The sequence below is a fragment of the Ictalurus furcatus genome, chromosome 9 (genome assembly GCF_023375685.1).
Source record: "Ictalurus furcatus strain D&B chromosome 9, Billie_1.0, whole genome shotgun sequence".
NCBI lineage: Eukaryota > Metazoa > Chordata > Actinopteri > Siluriformes > Ictaluridae > Ictalurus > Ictalurus furcatus.
This window is the reverse complement of record NC_071263.1, coordinates 30,646,035-30,666,034: the sequence shown is the minus strand read 5'-3', so window position 1 is coordinate 30,666,034 and position 20,000 is coordinate 30,646,035. Positions and strand designations below refer to the sequence as shown.

Genomic DNA, 20,000 nt, shown 5'->3' with positions numbered 1-20,000 from the left:
ACCTTTCCGTCTTTCCTTCGTCTTCAGCAATATATATAAAAAGGAAGACGCCAGTCTTACACACACACACACACCCACACACACACACACACACACACACACACACACACTTTCTTTCCTTCCTTCCAAACTTGCCAGAAGTGCATTTCTGAAGTGCTTTATTTTTTTTGTCATCCATGTAGAAACGGTTGTGTCGCAGGAGGCGGAGTCAGGACCTGTCACTCAGGAATAAGTGATGGATGAACGACGAGGAAGTCGAATGAGAGAAGCAAAGTGGTCATTTCTGTCTGTTTAGTCCCCTGTCTTTCTTTCTCTCTCTCTCTTTCATCTGTCCATCACGGTTCGGGTCAGGTTTTAGCCAAAGTCGATGCGAGGACGGTACTCGAGAACCATGGGGTACTCCTGAGGAGAGAAAACACACTTATAGCACACAATGTAGAAAAACAAATCAGATATCCATCACTAACATGGTTTTATAACTTAAACACTTGTTCAGTAGCACACCTCCGCTACGCCGTGTCCCGTGTTCTGATTGGCTGCTGAGACGATACACTGTAACTAGCCACACAAGCTACACTTAAACCTGGAGATCATCCACCTGCGGAGCGTGACCTTCACGCTAACGCAACAAAGTCACGTTCATCCAATCACGTTCATTTATGTAAATTAAGTAGCTAACGATAGCTCATCAGAACAGCAGTTAGCCTCAGAGAGAGCTAAAGAGGTTTAAAGTGGACGTTTTTGATGAAAACAGCACGTTTAAAGACGAGTTCCAGATTAGTTGATGTATTTACACCCTGCTGTGTTTTAGTCCTGGAGTTCTCTGTTGTTTCCGGCGTCTAAACCAGGAAGTAATACCGGAGTTTTCCTTCCTGGTTTAGACCCTGGACTGTTGCTCATGATTTATGAATAGGGATTATCCCTGCGTGTCGCTGCGTGTCGGTGTTATGAGCCGCGTTAATGCACTCTGATGATGATTTGTGGATTTTTACGCACCTGAGTCCTGACTCTCACTGCGCATTTTGGGAAACAGAACCCAGAGAACCTTTTTCAGAACCCTTCAAAAATAAGCTAGAAAATATGGTGAAGTGGTCGCTCTGGAACTCAGGCTTGTTCTCTGAAGTGTTCATCATTAAAACAGAGGTAATCGTTCTGTGGGAAATTGGCGGTGAGACGGAAAATACCTCAGAATATTTAAATGACGGTTTCAGTCCTCCGCATTTCAAGAACAGAAAGCGAAAATACGCAATCTTCTCAAGGTTCTTCCCCAAACGCTTCACTGGAACTAAGAGACCAAACACTGTTAGAGCATGAGCTCCATGAAGACGTGGTGTGTGAAGGTTGGAAGAAGGTAGAAGAACTCAAGACCTGACCTCAACCCCAGTGACTCATCACCTTTGGGATGAACTGGAACTGGAGTCTCCTCACATCAACATGACCTCAACCTCACTAACACTCTCGTAGCTGAACGCACACAAATCCCCACAGCCACGCCCCAAAATCCACATGGCCACGCCCCAAAAACTAGTGGAACGCCTTCCCAGAAGAATGGCGTGCATTATAACAGGAAAGGGGAATATATCTGGAACGGGATGTTCAACAAGGACGCACATACAGGTGTGATGTTCAGGGGTGCACATACTTTTGGCTGTATAGTGTTTCTATCATCAAATAAGTATACAGTATAACATCTGTTATTTATTAGGAATGCCAGTGAAATATTTCGGCCGAAAATAGTCAGAAACGTTTCTTTCAGTTTACAGCTGAAGGAGAAAAAAGGCTGAAAATTTGGACTAAGCTCCGCCCCCTCTAGTGTCACTTCCTGTCTCTCCCACTTCATCTCTCTCTTTCTCTTTTATTCTGTCTCTCACTCTCTCACAAGGTTAGGTAAGGACACAAAACGATCTATGCAAAGCCACTTTCGGATTGTGTGAGTGTGTGTGTATGTGTGTTTGTGTGTGTGAGAGAGAGAGAGAGTGTGTGTGTGTGTGTGTGTGTGTGTGTGTGTGTGTGTGTGTGTGTGTGTTCTGCTTTCCTGTCTGTAACTGGAGAAAAGTGAGTCACAGAGCTGTCAGTGGCCTGAGGAGCTTTTGCTACTGTCATTTCCACCCACATTGACAGCTGTGTCTGTGTGTGTGTGTGTGTGTGTGCGTGTGTGTGTGTGTGTGTGTTTGTAGGGGTTAAAATAATTATCACACACATCCTTTAAAGCCTGTACTTAATTTGGCACTTCTGTTTTTACAGCATGTGTGTGTGTGTGTGTGTGTGTGTGTGTGTGTGTGTGTGTGTGTGTGTGTGTGTGTCAGCCAATCACATATCGACTTTCCCTTTTAGCCTTGGTAACTACAGACACACACACACACACACACACACACACACACACACATACTCACTGTGTCGCCCTGCAGTCTCCAGCGGGTTCGGTAGATGAATTCCAGGGTGTGGTCCTTCCCCATGATCTCCCCGTTACACAAAACGTCCAGCTGGGAAAACACACACACACACACACACACACACACACACACAAAATTACACAAGTACACACAGACAGTTCTTATTTTGGGCAAATTATTTAATTTATTTTGTTTGAATTATTTTGGAATCAAAACAAGTGATTCGTTCATGTTTGTAAATGACTCCTCGATCGGAGGATCGATTTGGTTCACCTGTTCATTCAGTTGTGTGTTTTATCATGTCTCAAACATGTTGTGTCGTGTAAAAGAACTAATAATCTTTGATACTGTTATTTTTCACATTTTTTCCCCTGAGTCACAGTCAACTGATTCACTGAACAACCGAGGAGCGAATCTCAGTCTTCAGTGAAAGGATTCACTGAAGCAAGAGGATTGAATCAGGTTCAGCAGACACTCAGGTGCAAAGACACGTCTAGTTTGGTGGACATTCACCTTAAGACAGAGACAGAGACTCTTTTCTTTTTATTAGATGCGTTTTTTTGTGCAGTATTAATGGACGCTGATTGATTCACGTTAATGACTCATTTATTTGCCTTACTGACTTGTTCAAAAAGACAGAATCATTCACAAATGAAAAATGATCCAGTAATCAATACTGATTCAAAAAGACTGAATCTAGTGATGTATACTGATTCATTCACCTTAGTGACTCATTCAAAAGGACTGAATCGCTTACAATTCACTTTGTTCGCTTTAATGACTCGTTTAAAAAGAATGAATCATTCACGAACGAAACACATCTAGTGTTCTTACATTTTAGTGATTCATTCAAAAAGACAGAATCATTTGCAAGTGAAACATTAAACAATACTGATTGGGTCACTTTAGTGACTCAGTCAAAAGGACAGAATTGTTCACAATTGATACATGTCTAGTGACCGATACTGATTCGTTCACTTTAGTGACTCGTTCAAAAAGCTGAATCATTTACAAACCACTAACATGTCCAGTGATTCGTTCACGTGCAGTGATTCGTTCAAAAAGATAGAATCGTTTACAAACCATAAACATCTAGTTAATGGTACTGATTCGTTCTGTTATTTTCGTAGATCTATCTTTAAAAAATATTTTACTGAAGACACTGATTCCAAACTTTTGAACCGTTCAGCCTCGACAGTGTTTTACGTGTGTGTGTGATAAATAATAAAAATAAGGGCACTTTGTAGTGCGCTCCGATGTCCTACCTCATACGAGCTCGGTAACTTCAGCTTCACACAAAGAAACTTCTTAATGGTGCCGACGGTGACGCGCGTGGAGCAGCGGATAAACTTCTTCATCAGACCCTGCAAAACACACACACACACACACACACACACACACACACACATTGATTGATTCACATTAGTGATTCATTTATTCAACTTACTGACTCGTTCAAAAAGACTGAATCAATTACAAATGAAACATGTCCAGTGACCAATACTGATTCAAAAAGTCCAAATCGCTGACGAATAAAACACATCTAGCGACAGATACTAATTTGTTCAGATGGACTGAATCGCTTACAATTCACTTTGTTCAATTTAATGACTCGTTTAAAAAAAGAATGAACTCTTCATGAATGAAAGACATCTAGCGATACCGGTTATACTGGTGCTTTCATTTTAGTGATTCGTTCAAAAAGACAGAATCACTTGCAAATGAAACACGATATCGATTTGTTCACCTTACTGACTCATTCAAAAAGACTGAATTGTTTACAAATGAAACACGCCTAGCAATGGATACCAATTCATTCAGATTAGTGATTTGTTAAAAAAAATTGTTTAAGAGCAAAACACTTCTAGTGACTGATACAGATTCGTTCACCTCACTGACTCGTTCAAAAGGACAGAATTGCTTATAATTCACTTTAATGAATCGTTTAAAAAGAATGCATCTGTCATGAACGAAACACATCCAGGTCTTTCATTTCAGTGATTCATTTAAAAAGACAGAATCACTTGCAAACGAAACACGATATTGATTTGTTCACCTTACTGACTCGGTCAAAAAGACTGAATCGTTTACAAATGAAACATGTCCAGTGACCAGTACTTTACAAAATTCCAAATCGCTGACGAATAAAACACATTTACTGATGGATACTGATTCATTCACCTTACTGACTCATTCAAAAGAACTGAATCGCTTACAATTCAGTTTGTTCACTTTAGTGACTCGTTTAAAAAGATGTTGGTGTTTGGTGTTTCAGGCACTTGGATGTCAGTGAATGAGTTGTAATGAATAACGATTGCTCTACACACAAAAATATTGCATATATCCTCTTAATATAATGTCACATTTAATATCTAGAGTAATCTAATGTTTTATAATAATACATTTAAGGATTTCTACACAAAAAGGGGTCAGCTTTTAAATATAAAAAAGGTCTTAAATAAAAAAAATAATAATAAACCACTCTGATTAATTCAAGCACTTTGCATGAACTCTAACGTGGAATTCACAGTAAAAGAAAATAAAAATACAAAATCCAGTCAAACTCAAGTCCGGGTTAATGCGTGAAATAAAGATAAAATATGAAATATTAAATAAATATAACGAACAGTTCCAGTCCACTTATTCATGCTCCTGCGCTCTAATCTCGATCTGTCTTGATCTGAAATAAGCCACACCCACCTTCACTATGCTCTCTCCTGATTGGCCGTTGTTCCTCAGGCAGTCGAGGCAGACGGCGATCTGTGGGTCGTTCCTGTGATAATCCCCTCCTTCACCTTCCTCTCTGTCCTCCTCTTCCTCACTCACACGAGACCTTTTAGCCCTCGGACCTTCTACAACACACACACACACACACACACACACACGTAACACTACAGATCATTTAAAGAGAGCTGTGTTTATGTTTCCTACTGAAAGAGCCTGAATAAATTACAGGAGGGGTGCCAATAGTTTCAAGCACCCACAGAAACGATATTGTGCACATTGAATTTAATGGACCATCATTTCCTCCAATGAGAACGAAAAATTATTATTATTATTATTATTATTATTATTATTATTATTATTATATCACTGACAGGGACAGCGCACGTGTGTGTGTGTGTGTGTGTGTGTGTGTGTGTGTGTGTGTGTGTGTGTGTGTGTTTCTTACCGTCCCCATTAGCTCTGGATTTATTTTTCCTCCAGAAATCCATTTCCTGTTGTTCCTCCTCTGCTCAGTAATGATAGTAGTAAATGTTTAATAAAACACATGTCATTTACTGACCAATTACACACACACACACACACACACACACACACACACACACACCTTTAGGTCTTTTTAAAACAGTGTAAAATATATCTGTGTGTGTTCTCACTCTCTCTCAGACCAGGAACCAGCTTAAAGATGATTTCCTCCAACGTTTTATCCAACCTTAACAGAGAAAGGTGAAATATGAGAAATAAAGAACTAACGAGAGAGATACAAAGGTGTGTGTGTGTGTGTGTGTGTGTGTGTGTGTGTGTGTGTTACCTCAGCATTTCTAGAGGATTGGTTTCATGGACTTGAATGCCACATTCAGGACACTCGTTACTCTCCTCAAAGTGTTGGACGATGCAGCTCTTACAGACTGGACACACACACACACATGCACACACACACACACACACACACACACACGCACACACACGCACACACACACACGATTATTAATCATTATTAATCATTATTTCTGATCATCTCAGCAGTTCAGCATGAAGACTCGGGCCTGATGTGACACTTTCAGGTGCAATTATGTCGCATTTAAAAACTCTGCATAATGTGTACCAAACATACTGAACAAGACGTTTATACGTCACACACACACACACACACACACACACACACACACACGCAAAATGGAGCTCTGTCCTTCATACACGTGCTCCTTCCACACAGCGAACGAACGTGAAATGCAGCCAGTGATGCGTTCCGTACAGCACTGTATACCTGCCAATCGTTCAGGATTTAGCCGATTCCTCGGAACGCCAGGTTTATTTAAGTACATGGTCATCGTGTCGTAAAGTTCAAAGGTCATAAGGTCACTCACAGGTGTGGAGGCACTCGGTGACGGCGGTGGGTTTGATCAGGTAACCCCGGCACACGGAGCAGGTGATGTAGCGATTAAAGTCCCTGACCAGGTGCCTCCTCTGGCTCGCCATCTTCAGCAGAAGGTCAGAGGTCAGGGGTCAAAAACAAGCGCTGGGTCGCCATGGAGACAGCAGCGCGTCGCCGGACCGAGGCAGTCGCCGCATCCTGCTCGCGCTCGACGTGATCCCGGTCTCCTAAAAGCTGCGGCGTGATCAAAGTTAGAGTTTTAAACGCTCTCAAATGATGAAGAGAATAAAGAAAAGAAAAAACAAATCTCTCATCTCTCTCGCTCTCTCTTTCTCTCTCTCTCACACACACACACACACACACACTTAAATCAGGTTCTCAAGAAGCGAAAGCAGATTTGTGGAAAGTCCTGTCTCACTGCTGGAGCGTTCATGTGTGGGTTTACTGACAATACCTTCTGGATTATTCTAAACAAAACCACTTGTTACCCCACACACACACACACACACACACACACTCACACACTCACACAAACACACACACACTCACACACTCACACTCACACACTCACACACACACTCACACACTCACACACTCACACACACACACAGAAACTGAAAAACTACTAAGATCTCAGAATCACTGAGTCATTATGACTCCCACAGTTTCCGTATCATTAAGAATCACCTCTTCACAGTAACAGTACACGTACAGAGTCTTGAAGACTGACTGAAGGACCTTCTACTGCATCAACATTAATGTGTGTGTGGACAATCTGGACCAATCAGCTACAGCGCATGTGTTTGGACTGGGGGAGGAAACTGGAGAGCGTGGAGGAAACCGCCGAAGCGCGGGGAGAACGTGCAAGCTCAGTGCACGCAGGGCGGAGATGGGAATCCAACCCAAAACCCTGGAGGTGTGACCACTAAACCAGTGCTGGTCCTAGACTTCTGGGGACCGCAAGCACAACCTGGTCAGGGGGCCCCACAAAATGTCCCCCACCCCTTCATCTGTTCTTTCAGAGCAGTTTCACCGTCAACAAACACCATACAACACACTAACGTTGATTTCAAACTTATATTTAAGGTTCACTGAAAATATTAACAATCAACGAAACAAATATGACAAATTATGAAAAAAATAAAACTAAATAATAATAATAATAATTAGAAGAAGAAGAAGAAGAAGGTTTTGATTACTGATGACATCACAGTGGATTACTGTTGAACCTGTTGATCTGGACCGACCGGAGCGTCGTTTTTAATGAATCCATTGCACGGTTTGTCGAGACTACAACATTACAAATAATACAAAACTTTATGTTCTTGTTCTTTTGCTTCACGCTCTTGGCAGCTTTTCTTTCTTTTTTTCTGCTCCTGACGGATAGCTTCGTTTGGAAGCCGCAGCCATATCAAAACTCATGTCAGTGATGTCATTTCCTGCCGCACTGAGCGTGATGTCCGAGTCCGAAACAGCGATGAAATAAAATATATCATCATGTATTTATTTATTTTTTAAAGAAATTTCCACATGACTCCTCTAAAGCTGAATCCGCATTTATATCTGAGTGTTGTAAAAAAATATTTACTGACGGGAAATAATATACGAGATGAAGGGGGCCCCCTGGTGGTTCGGGGTCATACGTAACTTGCGTACTGTAGTTTGCGTTTAGGGAGGACCGGCACTGCAGTAAACCGCCGCGTCCAAGAAACAGACCAGGTCTAAACCAGGAACTAGGAAACAAGCAGCTCAGGAAAACAACAGAAAATAATCTCACTTCAATCCTAAACTCAGTTTACTCTGTGTGTGTGTGTGTGTGTGTGTGTGTGTGTGTGTGTGGAGTTTCACACGTTCTCCCCGTGTCTGTGAGGGCTTCGTCCAGGGTTCTCCGGGCTCCTCCCACCTCCCAGAAACATGGCAGTAGATGGATGGGCTACGCTACATCATACCCCCTCCCCCCCCCGGAGGTGTGATTACCGTGGGAACGAGTGTGTGATGACTGGCATCCTATCCAGGCTTTACACTCACCTCACACACAGAGTTCCCGGATTCACGACCACTCTGACCGGGATAAAGTGCTTACCGACGATGACGGAACACACACACACACACACACACACACACATTTGTATTTTGTATACTGCTCATGATGATCACAGCACATATCATAAATAATCTCTAGACTCAAGTTATTATCAGAGTAAAACTTTTACACTAATTCATTATATACTGACTCAACAGGGAGCTAAATATTCCGTTGCCCCGCCCCCTATGACGTCACAGTAAACCTATCTAAGCTGTTTTATGTAATAGCGTGCATGTATATAGTGCTTCAGTTCTGTGTGTGTGTGTGTGTCCAAGCTACGTCATCTCAACAGAACCTTCATGTGACGTCATTCTGACAGCCGCGCAGTATGCACGCGGAGCAGAAGCTGACGGCGTGAGCTCGTTCTCGCGCACCACGGAGTTATCGGTTCGGTTACGGTGGGTGTGTGTGTGTGTGTGTGTGTGTGGACCGTTAACGCCTCACTAACAGGTTACGTCACATTAGAATGTCAGCGCGCGAAGCGGACACGCGCGAAACGCGGTTTCCCTCGTCACACATGCGCGCGCGCACATTCTGTCGCTATACTATAGCTATATTACCAGTGACGTCACCGATCACCTTAAAAGGTGGTGTGGGGGTCTGTTCGGGTTTTGTTTTGGACCGCGTTCCGGTTATTTCTAACCGCGAGCAAAACTTTGCGCGCGCACGCGCACACACACACACTTCCATGCCCTAAAATAAAATCAACAACAACTAGCAAAAAAAACAAAAACAAAAACAAAAAAACGATATAACGGAAGTGCACGTTCACTCCCACGCGCTCTTCGGATCTACTCACGTACTCACCGGTGCTCCCTCGTGCCGCCGTTAATGACGCACGCGAGTTTTGAAGGCGGTACAAAACGGAGCGGCTGAAGCGGTGCAGCTCGCGCAGGAAGCGGAGAGGCGGGGTCAGGGTTGTTCACGCTCTCACCCCCCCAACCCCGAGCGCGCGCGCAGCTTGTTATTATTATTATTACTATCATTATTATTCTTATTTACTGTGTAAAAAATAATATAAATATAATGTGTACAGTTATTTAAACAAAAAACATAGGTACATTTTTTTTAATGATCATCATCAACTACACTAATAATAATAATAATAATAATAATAATAATAATAACAATAAAGGCTCATATGTGCTGTTTATTTTATTTACATTATAATAAACATTTATTGGGGCTTTTACCTGCTGTGCCTCCTGCAGGTCACTCTGTAGGTGTACAGTTACTGACTGTGATGTTCCAGGAGTTCCTCAGGGGGAAGTACTCGCTTCAGTTCTGTTCTGTTTAAAGAAATGAAATAACAGCTGTGTGTAGCGTGTAATATCCAGGTCCTGATGAGATGAAGGAGAGTTTCTCCTGAAGACGCGGTCTGTTTTTCGGATATAATATAAACGTCACAGATTTACAAACGAAAGCATCTTCATGATGTAACGAGCGCGTAATAAAACACATGATTTCCCAGTGAAAAACTCTCGGTGTCTCGGTCTCCGGCGTCCTCGTTAATGTTAGCGTGAAGACGCAGAAGCAAAACGAAACCTAAATAAAAAATCGTGGTGTGTAGGAGGTCAAAGGTCATTTAGGTGATGACTCCGTAATTAACAAGTACTGCATATGCAATTTATTAACGAATAAATGAATAAACACTCGCTGATTATTTAAATGATCTAATTTACAAATGTGAATAAACTTTACTGAGCAAATTCACAAAGCTGACGTACTGGAGGGGGGATGGGGGGATGGGGGGGTACGGACGCATCAGAAATCTTACTTCCTTTAGTTTTAATGTATTATTATTAAATGTAATTCTGAACATTCGCTGTTTATAAACGCAAATAATTCATGTAGAATATTCATTTGTTTAATATATTTTAAATACCACAAAAAAATGACAAAGAAGATGCAAAGGATCACCTCTAAATCTTTATCCTCATTAAAAAAAATGACTATAACTATTACTAAGCATGAATATGCAAATTAGGAAACGCCCTCGTGTCCCAAAAAAGACTAAAAATAGCCAAGGATCACCTCTTTACATCTTCTTTTTTTAAAATGCCTTATTACAAATTTCCTGTAACTTTGAATATGCATGGATATGCAAATGAGGAAACACCCTCATGTACCAAAATTGACCAAAAAATGCCCAAGGATAATCTCTTTCATTAAAATACCGGTATTGATGAATATGCATTGAATATGCAAATTAGGAAAAGCCCTAATGTACTAAGAAAGACAAAAAAATGACCAAGAACCATCTCTACACTTTTACCCTGATTAAAATGTCTCTATCGATGAATATGCAAATTCCTTTATTTCTCAAAACTGACAAATTGCCCAATGATCTTTACCTTTAATCTCATAAAAAAATTGTATCTCTCTCTCTCTCTCTCTCTCTCTCTCTCTCTCAAGGATCATCTCTTTTCTTTTATCCTCATTTAAGTGTCTGTATCTATGAATATATATGAATATGCAAATTAAGGAATGCCCCCATATCCTCTTGATCTCTAACAGTCTTTACTGATCACGTCATCATTCTCTCACCAGTTTATGATTTATGATCAATTTAATGTTACCATGGTAACCATCATCTGGGCTTCAGCTATGTTAGCATGTTCTTTGGCTAAAAGTATGGGTACCGTGTACAGTAGTCCTCCTCTAATTTTATATTATATACGATTGGTTCAAAGCCATGGAGTGTTTATTTTGTGACATCACCAACTAAAATTGGCGTTGTACGAAGCCCCGCCCACAAATCAGTATTATACAGAAGTGCTATGTCATCAGAATCAGCATGTAAGAGGAGGTTAAACGTTTAAACACCACGCTGTCATGTTTAATACGTTTAGTCTTTGAACTTGACCAACACTTATATGTAAACTCATCGGTTGCTATGGCAATTTTAATGACAACGCGAAGAAATTTGAGAACAACGCGTCTGGCTCCATCATTGTTATGATTATAGACAATCAGGTTCATAAGTATTTGGACAGTGACACAATTTGGGTAATTTTGCCCCTGTACACCACCACACTGGATTTGAATTGAAGCAATCAAGATGTTGATTGAAGTGTCGACTTTCAGCTTTAATTCAAGGGGTTTAACAAACAATATTACATTAACCGTTTAGGAATTACAGACATTTTTTTTTACATTTTCACTGGAAAAACTAACAATTATATAAATTAGGAATATTTTTAATACTTAGATGCAAATCCTTTGCAGTCAATGTCTGGAACCCATGGACATCACCAAATACTGAGTTTCCTCCCTTGAGATACTTTGCCAGGCCTTCAGTTGCTGCTTGCTTGTGGGTCTTTCTGCCTTCAGTTTTGTCTTCAGTAAGTGAAAAGCAGCTCAATTGGGTTGTCATCAGACATTTAAGAACATTTCATTTCTTTGCCTTAAGAAGCTCTTGGGTTGCTTTCGCGGTATGTTTTGGGTCATAATCCATCCGTACTGTGAAGCGCTGATCTATCAGTTTTGCAGCATTTGACTGAATCTGAGCAGAAACTATAGCTCTATACACTTCTGAATCCATCCTGCTCCTTCTATCAGCAGTCACATCATCAATAAACACCAGTGAGAGAGTTCCACTGGCAGCCGTACATCCCCACGCCATAACACTGCCTCCACCAGGTTTGACAGATAATGTGGTATGCTTTAGATCATGAGCTCTTCCTTTCCTTCTCCATACTTTTCTCTTCCCATCATTCTGGTACAAGTTCATCTTGTTTCAGAACTGGTCAGGCTTTTTTTTTAGAGCTTTTTAAACAAGTCTAATCTAGCCTTTCTGTCCTTATGTTCCCAGAGGTTTGCATCTTGAGGTAATTACATTCATGAAGGTGTCTTTTTATTGTAGACTTTGACAATGATACGCCTACCTCCTCCAGAGTGTTCCTGACTTGGCTAGATGTTCTGAAGTGGTTTTTCTTCAACAAGGAAATAATTCATCAAGGAATCATCCACTTTAGTGGTCTTCCGTGGTCTTCCTGGCCTTTTGGTGTCGCTGATCTCGCCAGTGTGTTCCTTCTTTTTAAGAATGTACCAGATTGTTGATTTGGCCACTCCTAAAGTTTCTGCTGTCTCTCTGATAGGTCTGATTAGTTTTTTTTCAGCCTAATGATGGCCTCCTTCACTTGCACTAACATCTCTTTGGACCGCATATCAAGAGTTCGCATGAACAGCTACCAAATTCAATGCTTGGAATTAACTGCAGACCTTTTATTTGCCATGAAACAACGAGGACACAGGACACACCTGGCCATGAAAATTGCTGATCGGTGAATTGTCCAGTTACTTTTGAGCCTGTGTAAAATGGCTGTAATTCCTAAACGGTTAATGCAATGTTTTTGTTAAACCACTTAAATTAAAGCTGAAGGTCTACACTTCAATCACATCCTGACTTCATTTCACATCCAGTGCATACAGATATAGATATAGATATAGATATATATACTGAGGAAACAAAATATTTCTGATAAGTCTGTGTCTAATTTCCATATCATTATACCATTTATTTATTTATTCTTGCTTACAAATGACTCACTATATGTTTAACAGTTTCCCTCGATCAGTATGTGATCCAATGTAAATGTGTGTGTGTGTGTGTGTGTGTGTTTCCACCTGTTCCTCAGTGTGTGTGCTTTTATGTGTGCACATGTGTTACATACCTCGGCAGAGAACCATAAAAACAGCCTGGAGTCCAAATGTCCGTATCAGAATGTGTGTGTGTGTGTGTGTATTTGTGGTAGTTTAAAGTCTAAAGTTATTCTGGTGTGGTGCCGAGCTTCTGTCTCGGTTTGATAATCATCATCACAGCCATAAATAATAAAATCAGCTGCCACACACACACACACACACACACACACAGACACAAACATACATACACACACACGCACACACAGGAGTTCGTCTGTTGATTTTGACGAAGACGTTTCCATTTCCGCCTCCATTATGGAGAACACAAACTGGGACTCGCCTTGCGCGCGATTTGGATTATAGTGAGGAAACTTGCACAGCATCAGTGGCTTAGTGGTTAGCACGTTCGTCTCACACCTCCAGGGTCGGGGGTTTGAGTCCCACCGTGGCCCTGTGTGTGTGGGGTTTGCATGTTCTCCTTGTGGGGTTTCCTCCGGGTACTCCGGTTTCCTCCCCCAGTCCAAAGACATGCATAGTAGGCTGATTGGCGTGTCTAAAGTGTCTGTAGTGTATGAGTGGGCGTATGAATCACTGCGCCCGGGGGCCATCTTCAGTCGTCCTGAAAGGCGGTCACCGGGAAGTGAGAGTGAGGCCGGTGCTGCGCAAGTCTTGCTCACTACACACACACAGTTCGTCTGTCGATTTCGACGCAGACCGAAGTTTCCATTTCTGGCTCCGTTATGGAGAACACAAACTGGAACTCGACTAGCACGTGAATTAAAGTGAGGAAGACTTGCGCAGCATCGGCCTCACTCTACACTCTACACACACACATGTCTCTAACAATAACAATGACTGCATATGTCTATGTTAGATAATGTTCAAGTGTCTACATAGACCTGTTGTCAATTAACTTAATTAGTTAGAAAATCTTCCTCCGGCTGTTTCTTTTTACTAACACTTACATGTCCAGCCTTTTCTTGCCCCGCCCCAGCTTTTTTGAGACGTGTTGCGGCCATGAAATTCAACATTACCTTATTTTTTTTCTTAAAATGGTACATTTCCAGTTTAAACATCTGATATGTTTTCTATGTTTCTATCGTGAATAACAATCGCATTTTACACAGCGTCCCAACTTTTTTGGAATTGGGGCTGTAAACAAACAAAATGGCTGTGTTTCGAATGTGTGAATTTACGTTTAGTCGGGTTTCTCCCAAACACTAGCTTAAAAAATGTAATTAGCTAGCTACACTTCAGGTAAAGATACTGTAGCTACGAAATGAAAGCTAATCAAAATTCCCTGTAGTGTGTATTTTTATATATTTATATTTATTACAGACCATAGAAATAACAAAAATGTCCCCTAAACACTGCCTTCTTCAAACAACCAACAAAAAAATACGCGACTTTCACGACAGAAAAGGTTTAGCAACTTTGCTAAAACATTTACCTCAGGTTTTGTTTGCTCTTTTGTATGCTAGCTGCTAATCAGGTGATTAGCCAGCAAGGTACTCTTTTGTTTATGTCGTAGCTAGCTAAAGAGTGTGTGATGACGTGAAGCTAAAGCTGCGTTATCTCTAATGTAGACTATATGTAACTCACACACACACACACACACACACACACACACACACACACGGTAGCTGTGTTTAATTATTTTTGCCTGACAGTCATTAACACAGCTCTGCCGTTCATCTATCAGTCACCACTGAACACACACTTCATTAAACCCAGCCGAGTTTAACCGCCACTGCGGGATTCACACTGCTATTAATAAGCTAAACAAGCTCAGCGGCTAATACCTAAACACCGGCTAACACCTCAGCACGACAACACCGCGGTTACACACCTCATCATTCTCACACACTGAAAACATAATTATTCGAAACGATCCTCCGACTCAAGCAGGGTTCATCAGTGTTCCATCAGGCTAATAATTAAATAAATAAACACCTGTAACACTCAACATGACCCAACGCAACACGACGTGATGAGGAGCTGTAATACAGTGTTTTAATTCACAAACTCGTGGTGTTGAGAGAAAATAAACCCGTGTAACACTTCATTCTACTTCGACTGAAATAAAGACTTCATTACCGGAGACCTGGAATATAGTGTTTAACTAGAAACCACATATGGGGTCGAATAAATAAATAAACACCCGTAAGACTTATTTCTAGTTGGACTCGAAAAACACTGCATCATTAAGGCGCTGTGATACGATGTTCTTATCATGATCAAATAAATAAGCACCTGTAACATCCATTTTGTAGTTGGACTGAAATAAACACGGCGTTAATGAGGAGCTCTAATACAGTGTTTAATTAGCACACACACACACACACACACACGGTGTTTAAAGTGGTGGTGGTCACGTTGAATTCACCTAGTGTTAAATAAACAGGTACGGTAGTGTTGAAGTGTAACGTTTGGCCAGCTGGAGTGTTAATTCAATACTGTAAGTGTTCATAAACGCACTTAATTCAGCACCATTGGTATTTATTCAGCGTAATCGGCATCGGAAGTGTTTATTCAGTATGGCACGAGTTTGTTTCAAGCCGTAAGAGTTTAAACACTTCACTAAAAAAAAAAAAAAACTAACCACAATGAATTCTTTCACACTGTACAGTACTGAATTAAACACGGTGGGCCTTATTTAAACACTAAGAATCAATTCAGTACTATTGGTGTCTTATTCAAAACAATTACTTAATGTATCTTATTAAGCAAATTAAGTGTCAATGCGTTGTATATGTAGAGTTCATTTCAAGGCTAAAGAGTTTAAACACTACACATTCATTCAAAACACTTGCAGTGTCCATGGTGTTGGATAAACACCAATAATACTGAGTTAATACTCAGGGTTTGTATGAAGGTCTACAGTGAACTCATAGCATGCTGAATTAACACTGGACAGTGCTGATTGTGTCGAATAAACACTGACGGTGCTGAATTAAACACTGTAAACGTTCAACCGCTAAGCATTCATTCAGTACTGCTGCTGTTTATTCAGCACAACCAGCCTTGTAGTTTCAGTGTTAATTTAATGTGACATGAGTTCAACACTAGAGGTTCATTTAACACCAGGAAGTAATACCGCAGTTCCTGCTAAACACCGCACTTCACATCTGCTTAGTGTTCTTATTCGGACACCGAGCATTTTAAGGCTTTAAAACACAAAAACTCTATTTTTAATGTTATTATTATCTGTGAGTAAGGAAATGTGTGTGTGTGTGTGTGTGTGTGTGTGTGTGTGTGTGTGTGTTTGTGTGTTACCCATAACGCACTGCATATGCACGTACCTCAGGTTTAACACTTTTTTCCCCCTCTCTTTTACATGCTTGCCCAAACTCATTTTAGTTCAGGGGCCACATTCAGCCTAATTAGATGTCCAGTGGGCCGGGCCAGTAAAATCATAGCATAATTACCTATAAATAACAATAAGTCCATGTTTTTCCCTTTGTTTTCGTGCAAAGACGTGCAAGTACGTTAGGAAAATCTTCATATTTAATGAAATATCCTTTTACAAAACACATCATGAACAACTTCAGATTTCTTCAGACAAACATGTGCAATTTGCTTCTGATTCTCATTTACATGTGTGCAGTACAACTGGTCAGTGTTTGTACAAATGCAAAAAACTTAAAGTCACAGGTATTTGGAAGTGAAAAATATAGTATTGCACTTTAAAATGTTTGGCATTGCATGAACGATAGGATTCCACCAAACCAAACTCCTGTAGTGAAGCTGTTGATCAACGTTAATTTGCACATTTTTTCACTATTACCCTTTCATCTCTGGGAATAAATATGAAGCGGGCCATTTTTCTTGGAGAACTCTACACTATCCACTTTTCTCCTTTTTGCCAAAGACATTTTGTCTCATGAGGGTGTGGGGGTGAGTAGAAAATAGGGGAGACTACACCGTTATACAAACAGCAGGAGGCGCATTGCTGCCATCTGCTGTTCGGTCTGAGTCCCAGAGTTGTGCCGCGTCTTCTACTTTGACTAGAACAGTGCGCCCCTAGCGGATAATTTAGGAATAGCATTTTATTAAAAATTTCTAGCACGTGTCTTTTATGCATTTTTTCACTTTCAAAATTCATCCTGCGGGCCGGATTGAACCCCCTAGCGGGCCGGTTTTGGCCCACGGGCAATACGTCTGACACCCCTGTGCTAGCCGCTAGTCAGGTGATTAGCCAATAAGGGAATCATATTTCTCCCTCATGTATGTCGTAGCTAGCAAAATGAGCGTGCGATGAAGTAATGCTAACGCTACGTTATTGGGAACGTAGAGCAAGAGATTATTTACAGTATTAATTTGTTATGCTAGTTACACCGATTAGCTAGGAATAGCTAACTGTTTCTAGCTAATCAGTGTGCCTAGCGTATGGCATGTTGGATTGAGCTAGCATTCAATACTGTACGTGTTCATTTTACACTGTGAGTCCTGATTAAACACAGGAGTTTTTTTGTGTTGAAAGTGAGAGATGACTGTGAAGGGGTGTGTGTGTGTGTGTGTGTGTGTGTGTGCGGAAATGAAGCTGTAGCCACTCATTCCTGAGGAGTTTGTGGTCAGTGTTCTGTGTTCTGTCGTGTGTGTGTGTGTGTATCATCTCACTGTCACCTCAAACCGCACAGTAAATATAGCGCTCATTTACAGGACTCGATGACATCACCATGACACACAGATGTACGGCATTTGCTAGCGCATGATTTAGGCTAGTGTAATGTTTAAACCTCTTAATATTTTATTTTGGTGTGTAAAATTATACCAGGAACCATTTCTCTGCCAATTCCTAGCTACTTATGGACACACGCCACATGCCTACCGATCAGCTCATACTTTTTATCCATTTATAGTTACATTTAATGTCGCGGAGCATCGACGAGACAAAACAGCTCCTATTCTAACTCACACACCACTGCGCTGTTGATCGGATCTGCGTTCTGATTGGTCAGGAGGTGTTGATTAATTCTCTAGAACAGCGGCTCTGACAGTAGCGCAGCTGCACGTCACGGGTTTATTTATAACTAATGCGCTCGTTCTAATGCGTAATGGTTTCTATAGTAACCGCTCATTCACAGGGACTTGTAAGGAGACGTTTATGTAAGGAGTCTCCAGTGTCGGAGGTAAAGCTGTAAACAGAGGAGTTTACACTTTGCGACAAGCTGCATTGTTTTTTGTTTGTTTTTGTCTTATTAAGTTCAAGAAAGAGACGCCGGTGACGTTCTACAAAATAAAATGTAACTATAAACTATAGAAACTACAACGTGACATTCTTTAATAGAAACTGTTCACAAGTTGCTGTGGTGTAAAAGGAATTAAACCATGTGGACAGAAACTTCGCTTCATCATGTTGCCCTTACTGAGCATAGAGAGGGTTACTAAATTCCGGTGTCAGGTGTGTGTGTGTGTGTGAGTGTGTGTGAATGTGTGTGTGTGTGTGTATGTGTGTGTGTGTGTGAGATGGCCGGAATTGTTTTGAGGTGTCTCGAGTTGTTGGAATGTGTGTTTTTTTTTTTTTCCGAGACAGCAATGCGGTGACATCGCATAATGATGAGCAGTGACGAATGGTCCGAGGTCAGGGATGATGTCACTGTCTTATATTGTCACACTCCTTTTCAGTGTGTGTGTGTGTGTGTGTGTGTGTGTGTGAGAGAGAGAGAGGTGTGTGTATATATATATATATATATATGAGGGATGACAGAAAGGAAATCCACAGAGCTTTACGGAGCAGAGACGCGTTGGGACGGGACACGAGAGAGACAGAGATCAGAGATTCATTCACAGACATCAGCGCTGAGAGAAAGAAGGGAAGAGAGTGAGACAGACGGAGAGCAAGAAAGAAAGACGAAGAAAGAAGAGACGATAATAAAGGACAGGGACCAGGAATGGGACTGCTACGTGTTGCAGATTTGGTAAGAAGTTTATGCTCTACGTTTATTATAGGTGGGAGAATTACATCCAATTTAAATTATGATGTAAATTATTCTAATTATTCTGATTATGTTATTATGATATTTGGCAATAATTAAATCTGATATAGTTTTAACATGTTATTTTTCACAACAGTTTAGACGATATTACAATAAATGTTTTTTTTATTAGAATTTTGCTACATTATTACAGGCTTTGACAATTCTCACAGTAGTGCAATGCTAATGTAGAGTTAATGTAGAGATAATACAGAGTTAATGTAGAGTTAATGTAGAGTTAATACAGAGATAATGTAGAGTTATTGTAGAGTTATTGTAGAGTTAATGTAGAGTTAATACAGAGTTAATGTAGAGTTAATACAGAGATAATGTAGAGTTAATACAGAGATAATGTAGAGTTAATACAGAGTTAATACAGAGTTAATACAGAGTTAATGTAGAGTTAATACAGAGTTAATATAGAGTTAATACAGAGATAATGTAGAGTTAATACAGAGTTAATACAGAGATAATGTAGAGTTAATACAGAGATAATGTAGAGTTAATACAGAGATAATGTAGAGTTAATACAGAGATAATGTAGAGTTAATACAGAGTTAATGTAGAGTTAATACAGAGATAATGTAGAGTTAATACAGAGATAATGTAGAGTTAATACAGAGTTAATACAGAGTTAATACAGAGTTAATGTAGAGTTAATACAGAGTTAATATAGAGTTAATACAGAGATAATGTAGAGTTAATACAGAGTTAATACAGAGATAATGTAGAGTTAATACAGAGATAATGTAGAGTTAATACAGAGATAATGTAGAGTTAATACAGAGTTAATATAGAGT

The 20,000-nt window shown here is 40.5% G+C and overlaps 2 protein-coding genes across 5 annotated transcripts in view; one reads left to right on the top strand and one right to left on the bottom strand.

Annotated features, from left to right (window-relative positions):
* Window positions 1-9,677, bottom strand: part of pcgf5a (polycomb group ring finger 5a) — an 11,079-nt gene extending 1,402 nt beyond the window's left edge. The window contains exons 1-9 of one of the 4 annotated variants that reach the window (XM_053633232.1): window positions 9,386-9,677; window positions 6,485-6,726; window positions 5,929-6,025; window positions 5,774-5,829; window positions 5,566-5,625; window positions 5,094-5,245; window positions 3,659-3,757; window positions 2,394-2,483; window positions 1-402 (exon numbers count right to left, since the gene is read on the bottom strand). The exon at window positions 1-402 is cut by the window's left edge and continues 1,402 nt beyond it. In XM_053633232.1, the coding sequence (XP_053489207.1) occupies window positions 355-402; window positions 2,394-2,483; window positions 3,659-3,757; window positions 5,094-5,245; window positions 5,566-5,625; window positions 5,774-5,829; window positions 5,929-6,025; window positions 6,485-6,596 (714 nt within the window). In that variant the 5' untranslated portion in view covers window positions 6,597-6,726; window positions 9,386-9,677 and the 3' untranslated portion in view covers window positions 1-354. Of the gene's footprint in view, window positions 403-2,393; window positions 2,484-3,658; window positions 3,758-5,093; window positions 5,246-5,565; window positions 5,626-5,773; window positions 5,830-5,928; window positions 6,026-6,484; window positions 8,621-9,385 lie in introns of those variants that run through there. The other 3 variants (XM_053633231.1, XM_053633230.1, XM_053633233.1) reach the window with 3 other exon arrangements.
* The window catches only part of ankrd1a (ankyrin repeat domain 1a (cardiac muscle)), a 19,985-nt gene continuing 8,916 nt past the window's right edge, over window positions 8,932-20,000 (top strand). Inside the window, exons 1-2 of the mRNA XM_053633229.1 lie at window positions 8,932-8,976; window positions 18,948-19,143. Of these exons, the coding sequence (XP_053489204.1) occupies window positions 19,117-19,143 (27 nt within the window). The 5' untranslated portion in view covers window positions 8,932-8,976; window positions 18,948-19,116. The remainder of the gene's footprint in view (window positions 8,977-18,947; window positions 19,144-20,000) is intronic.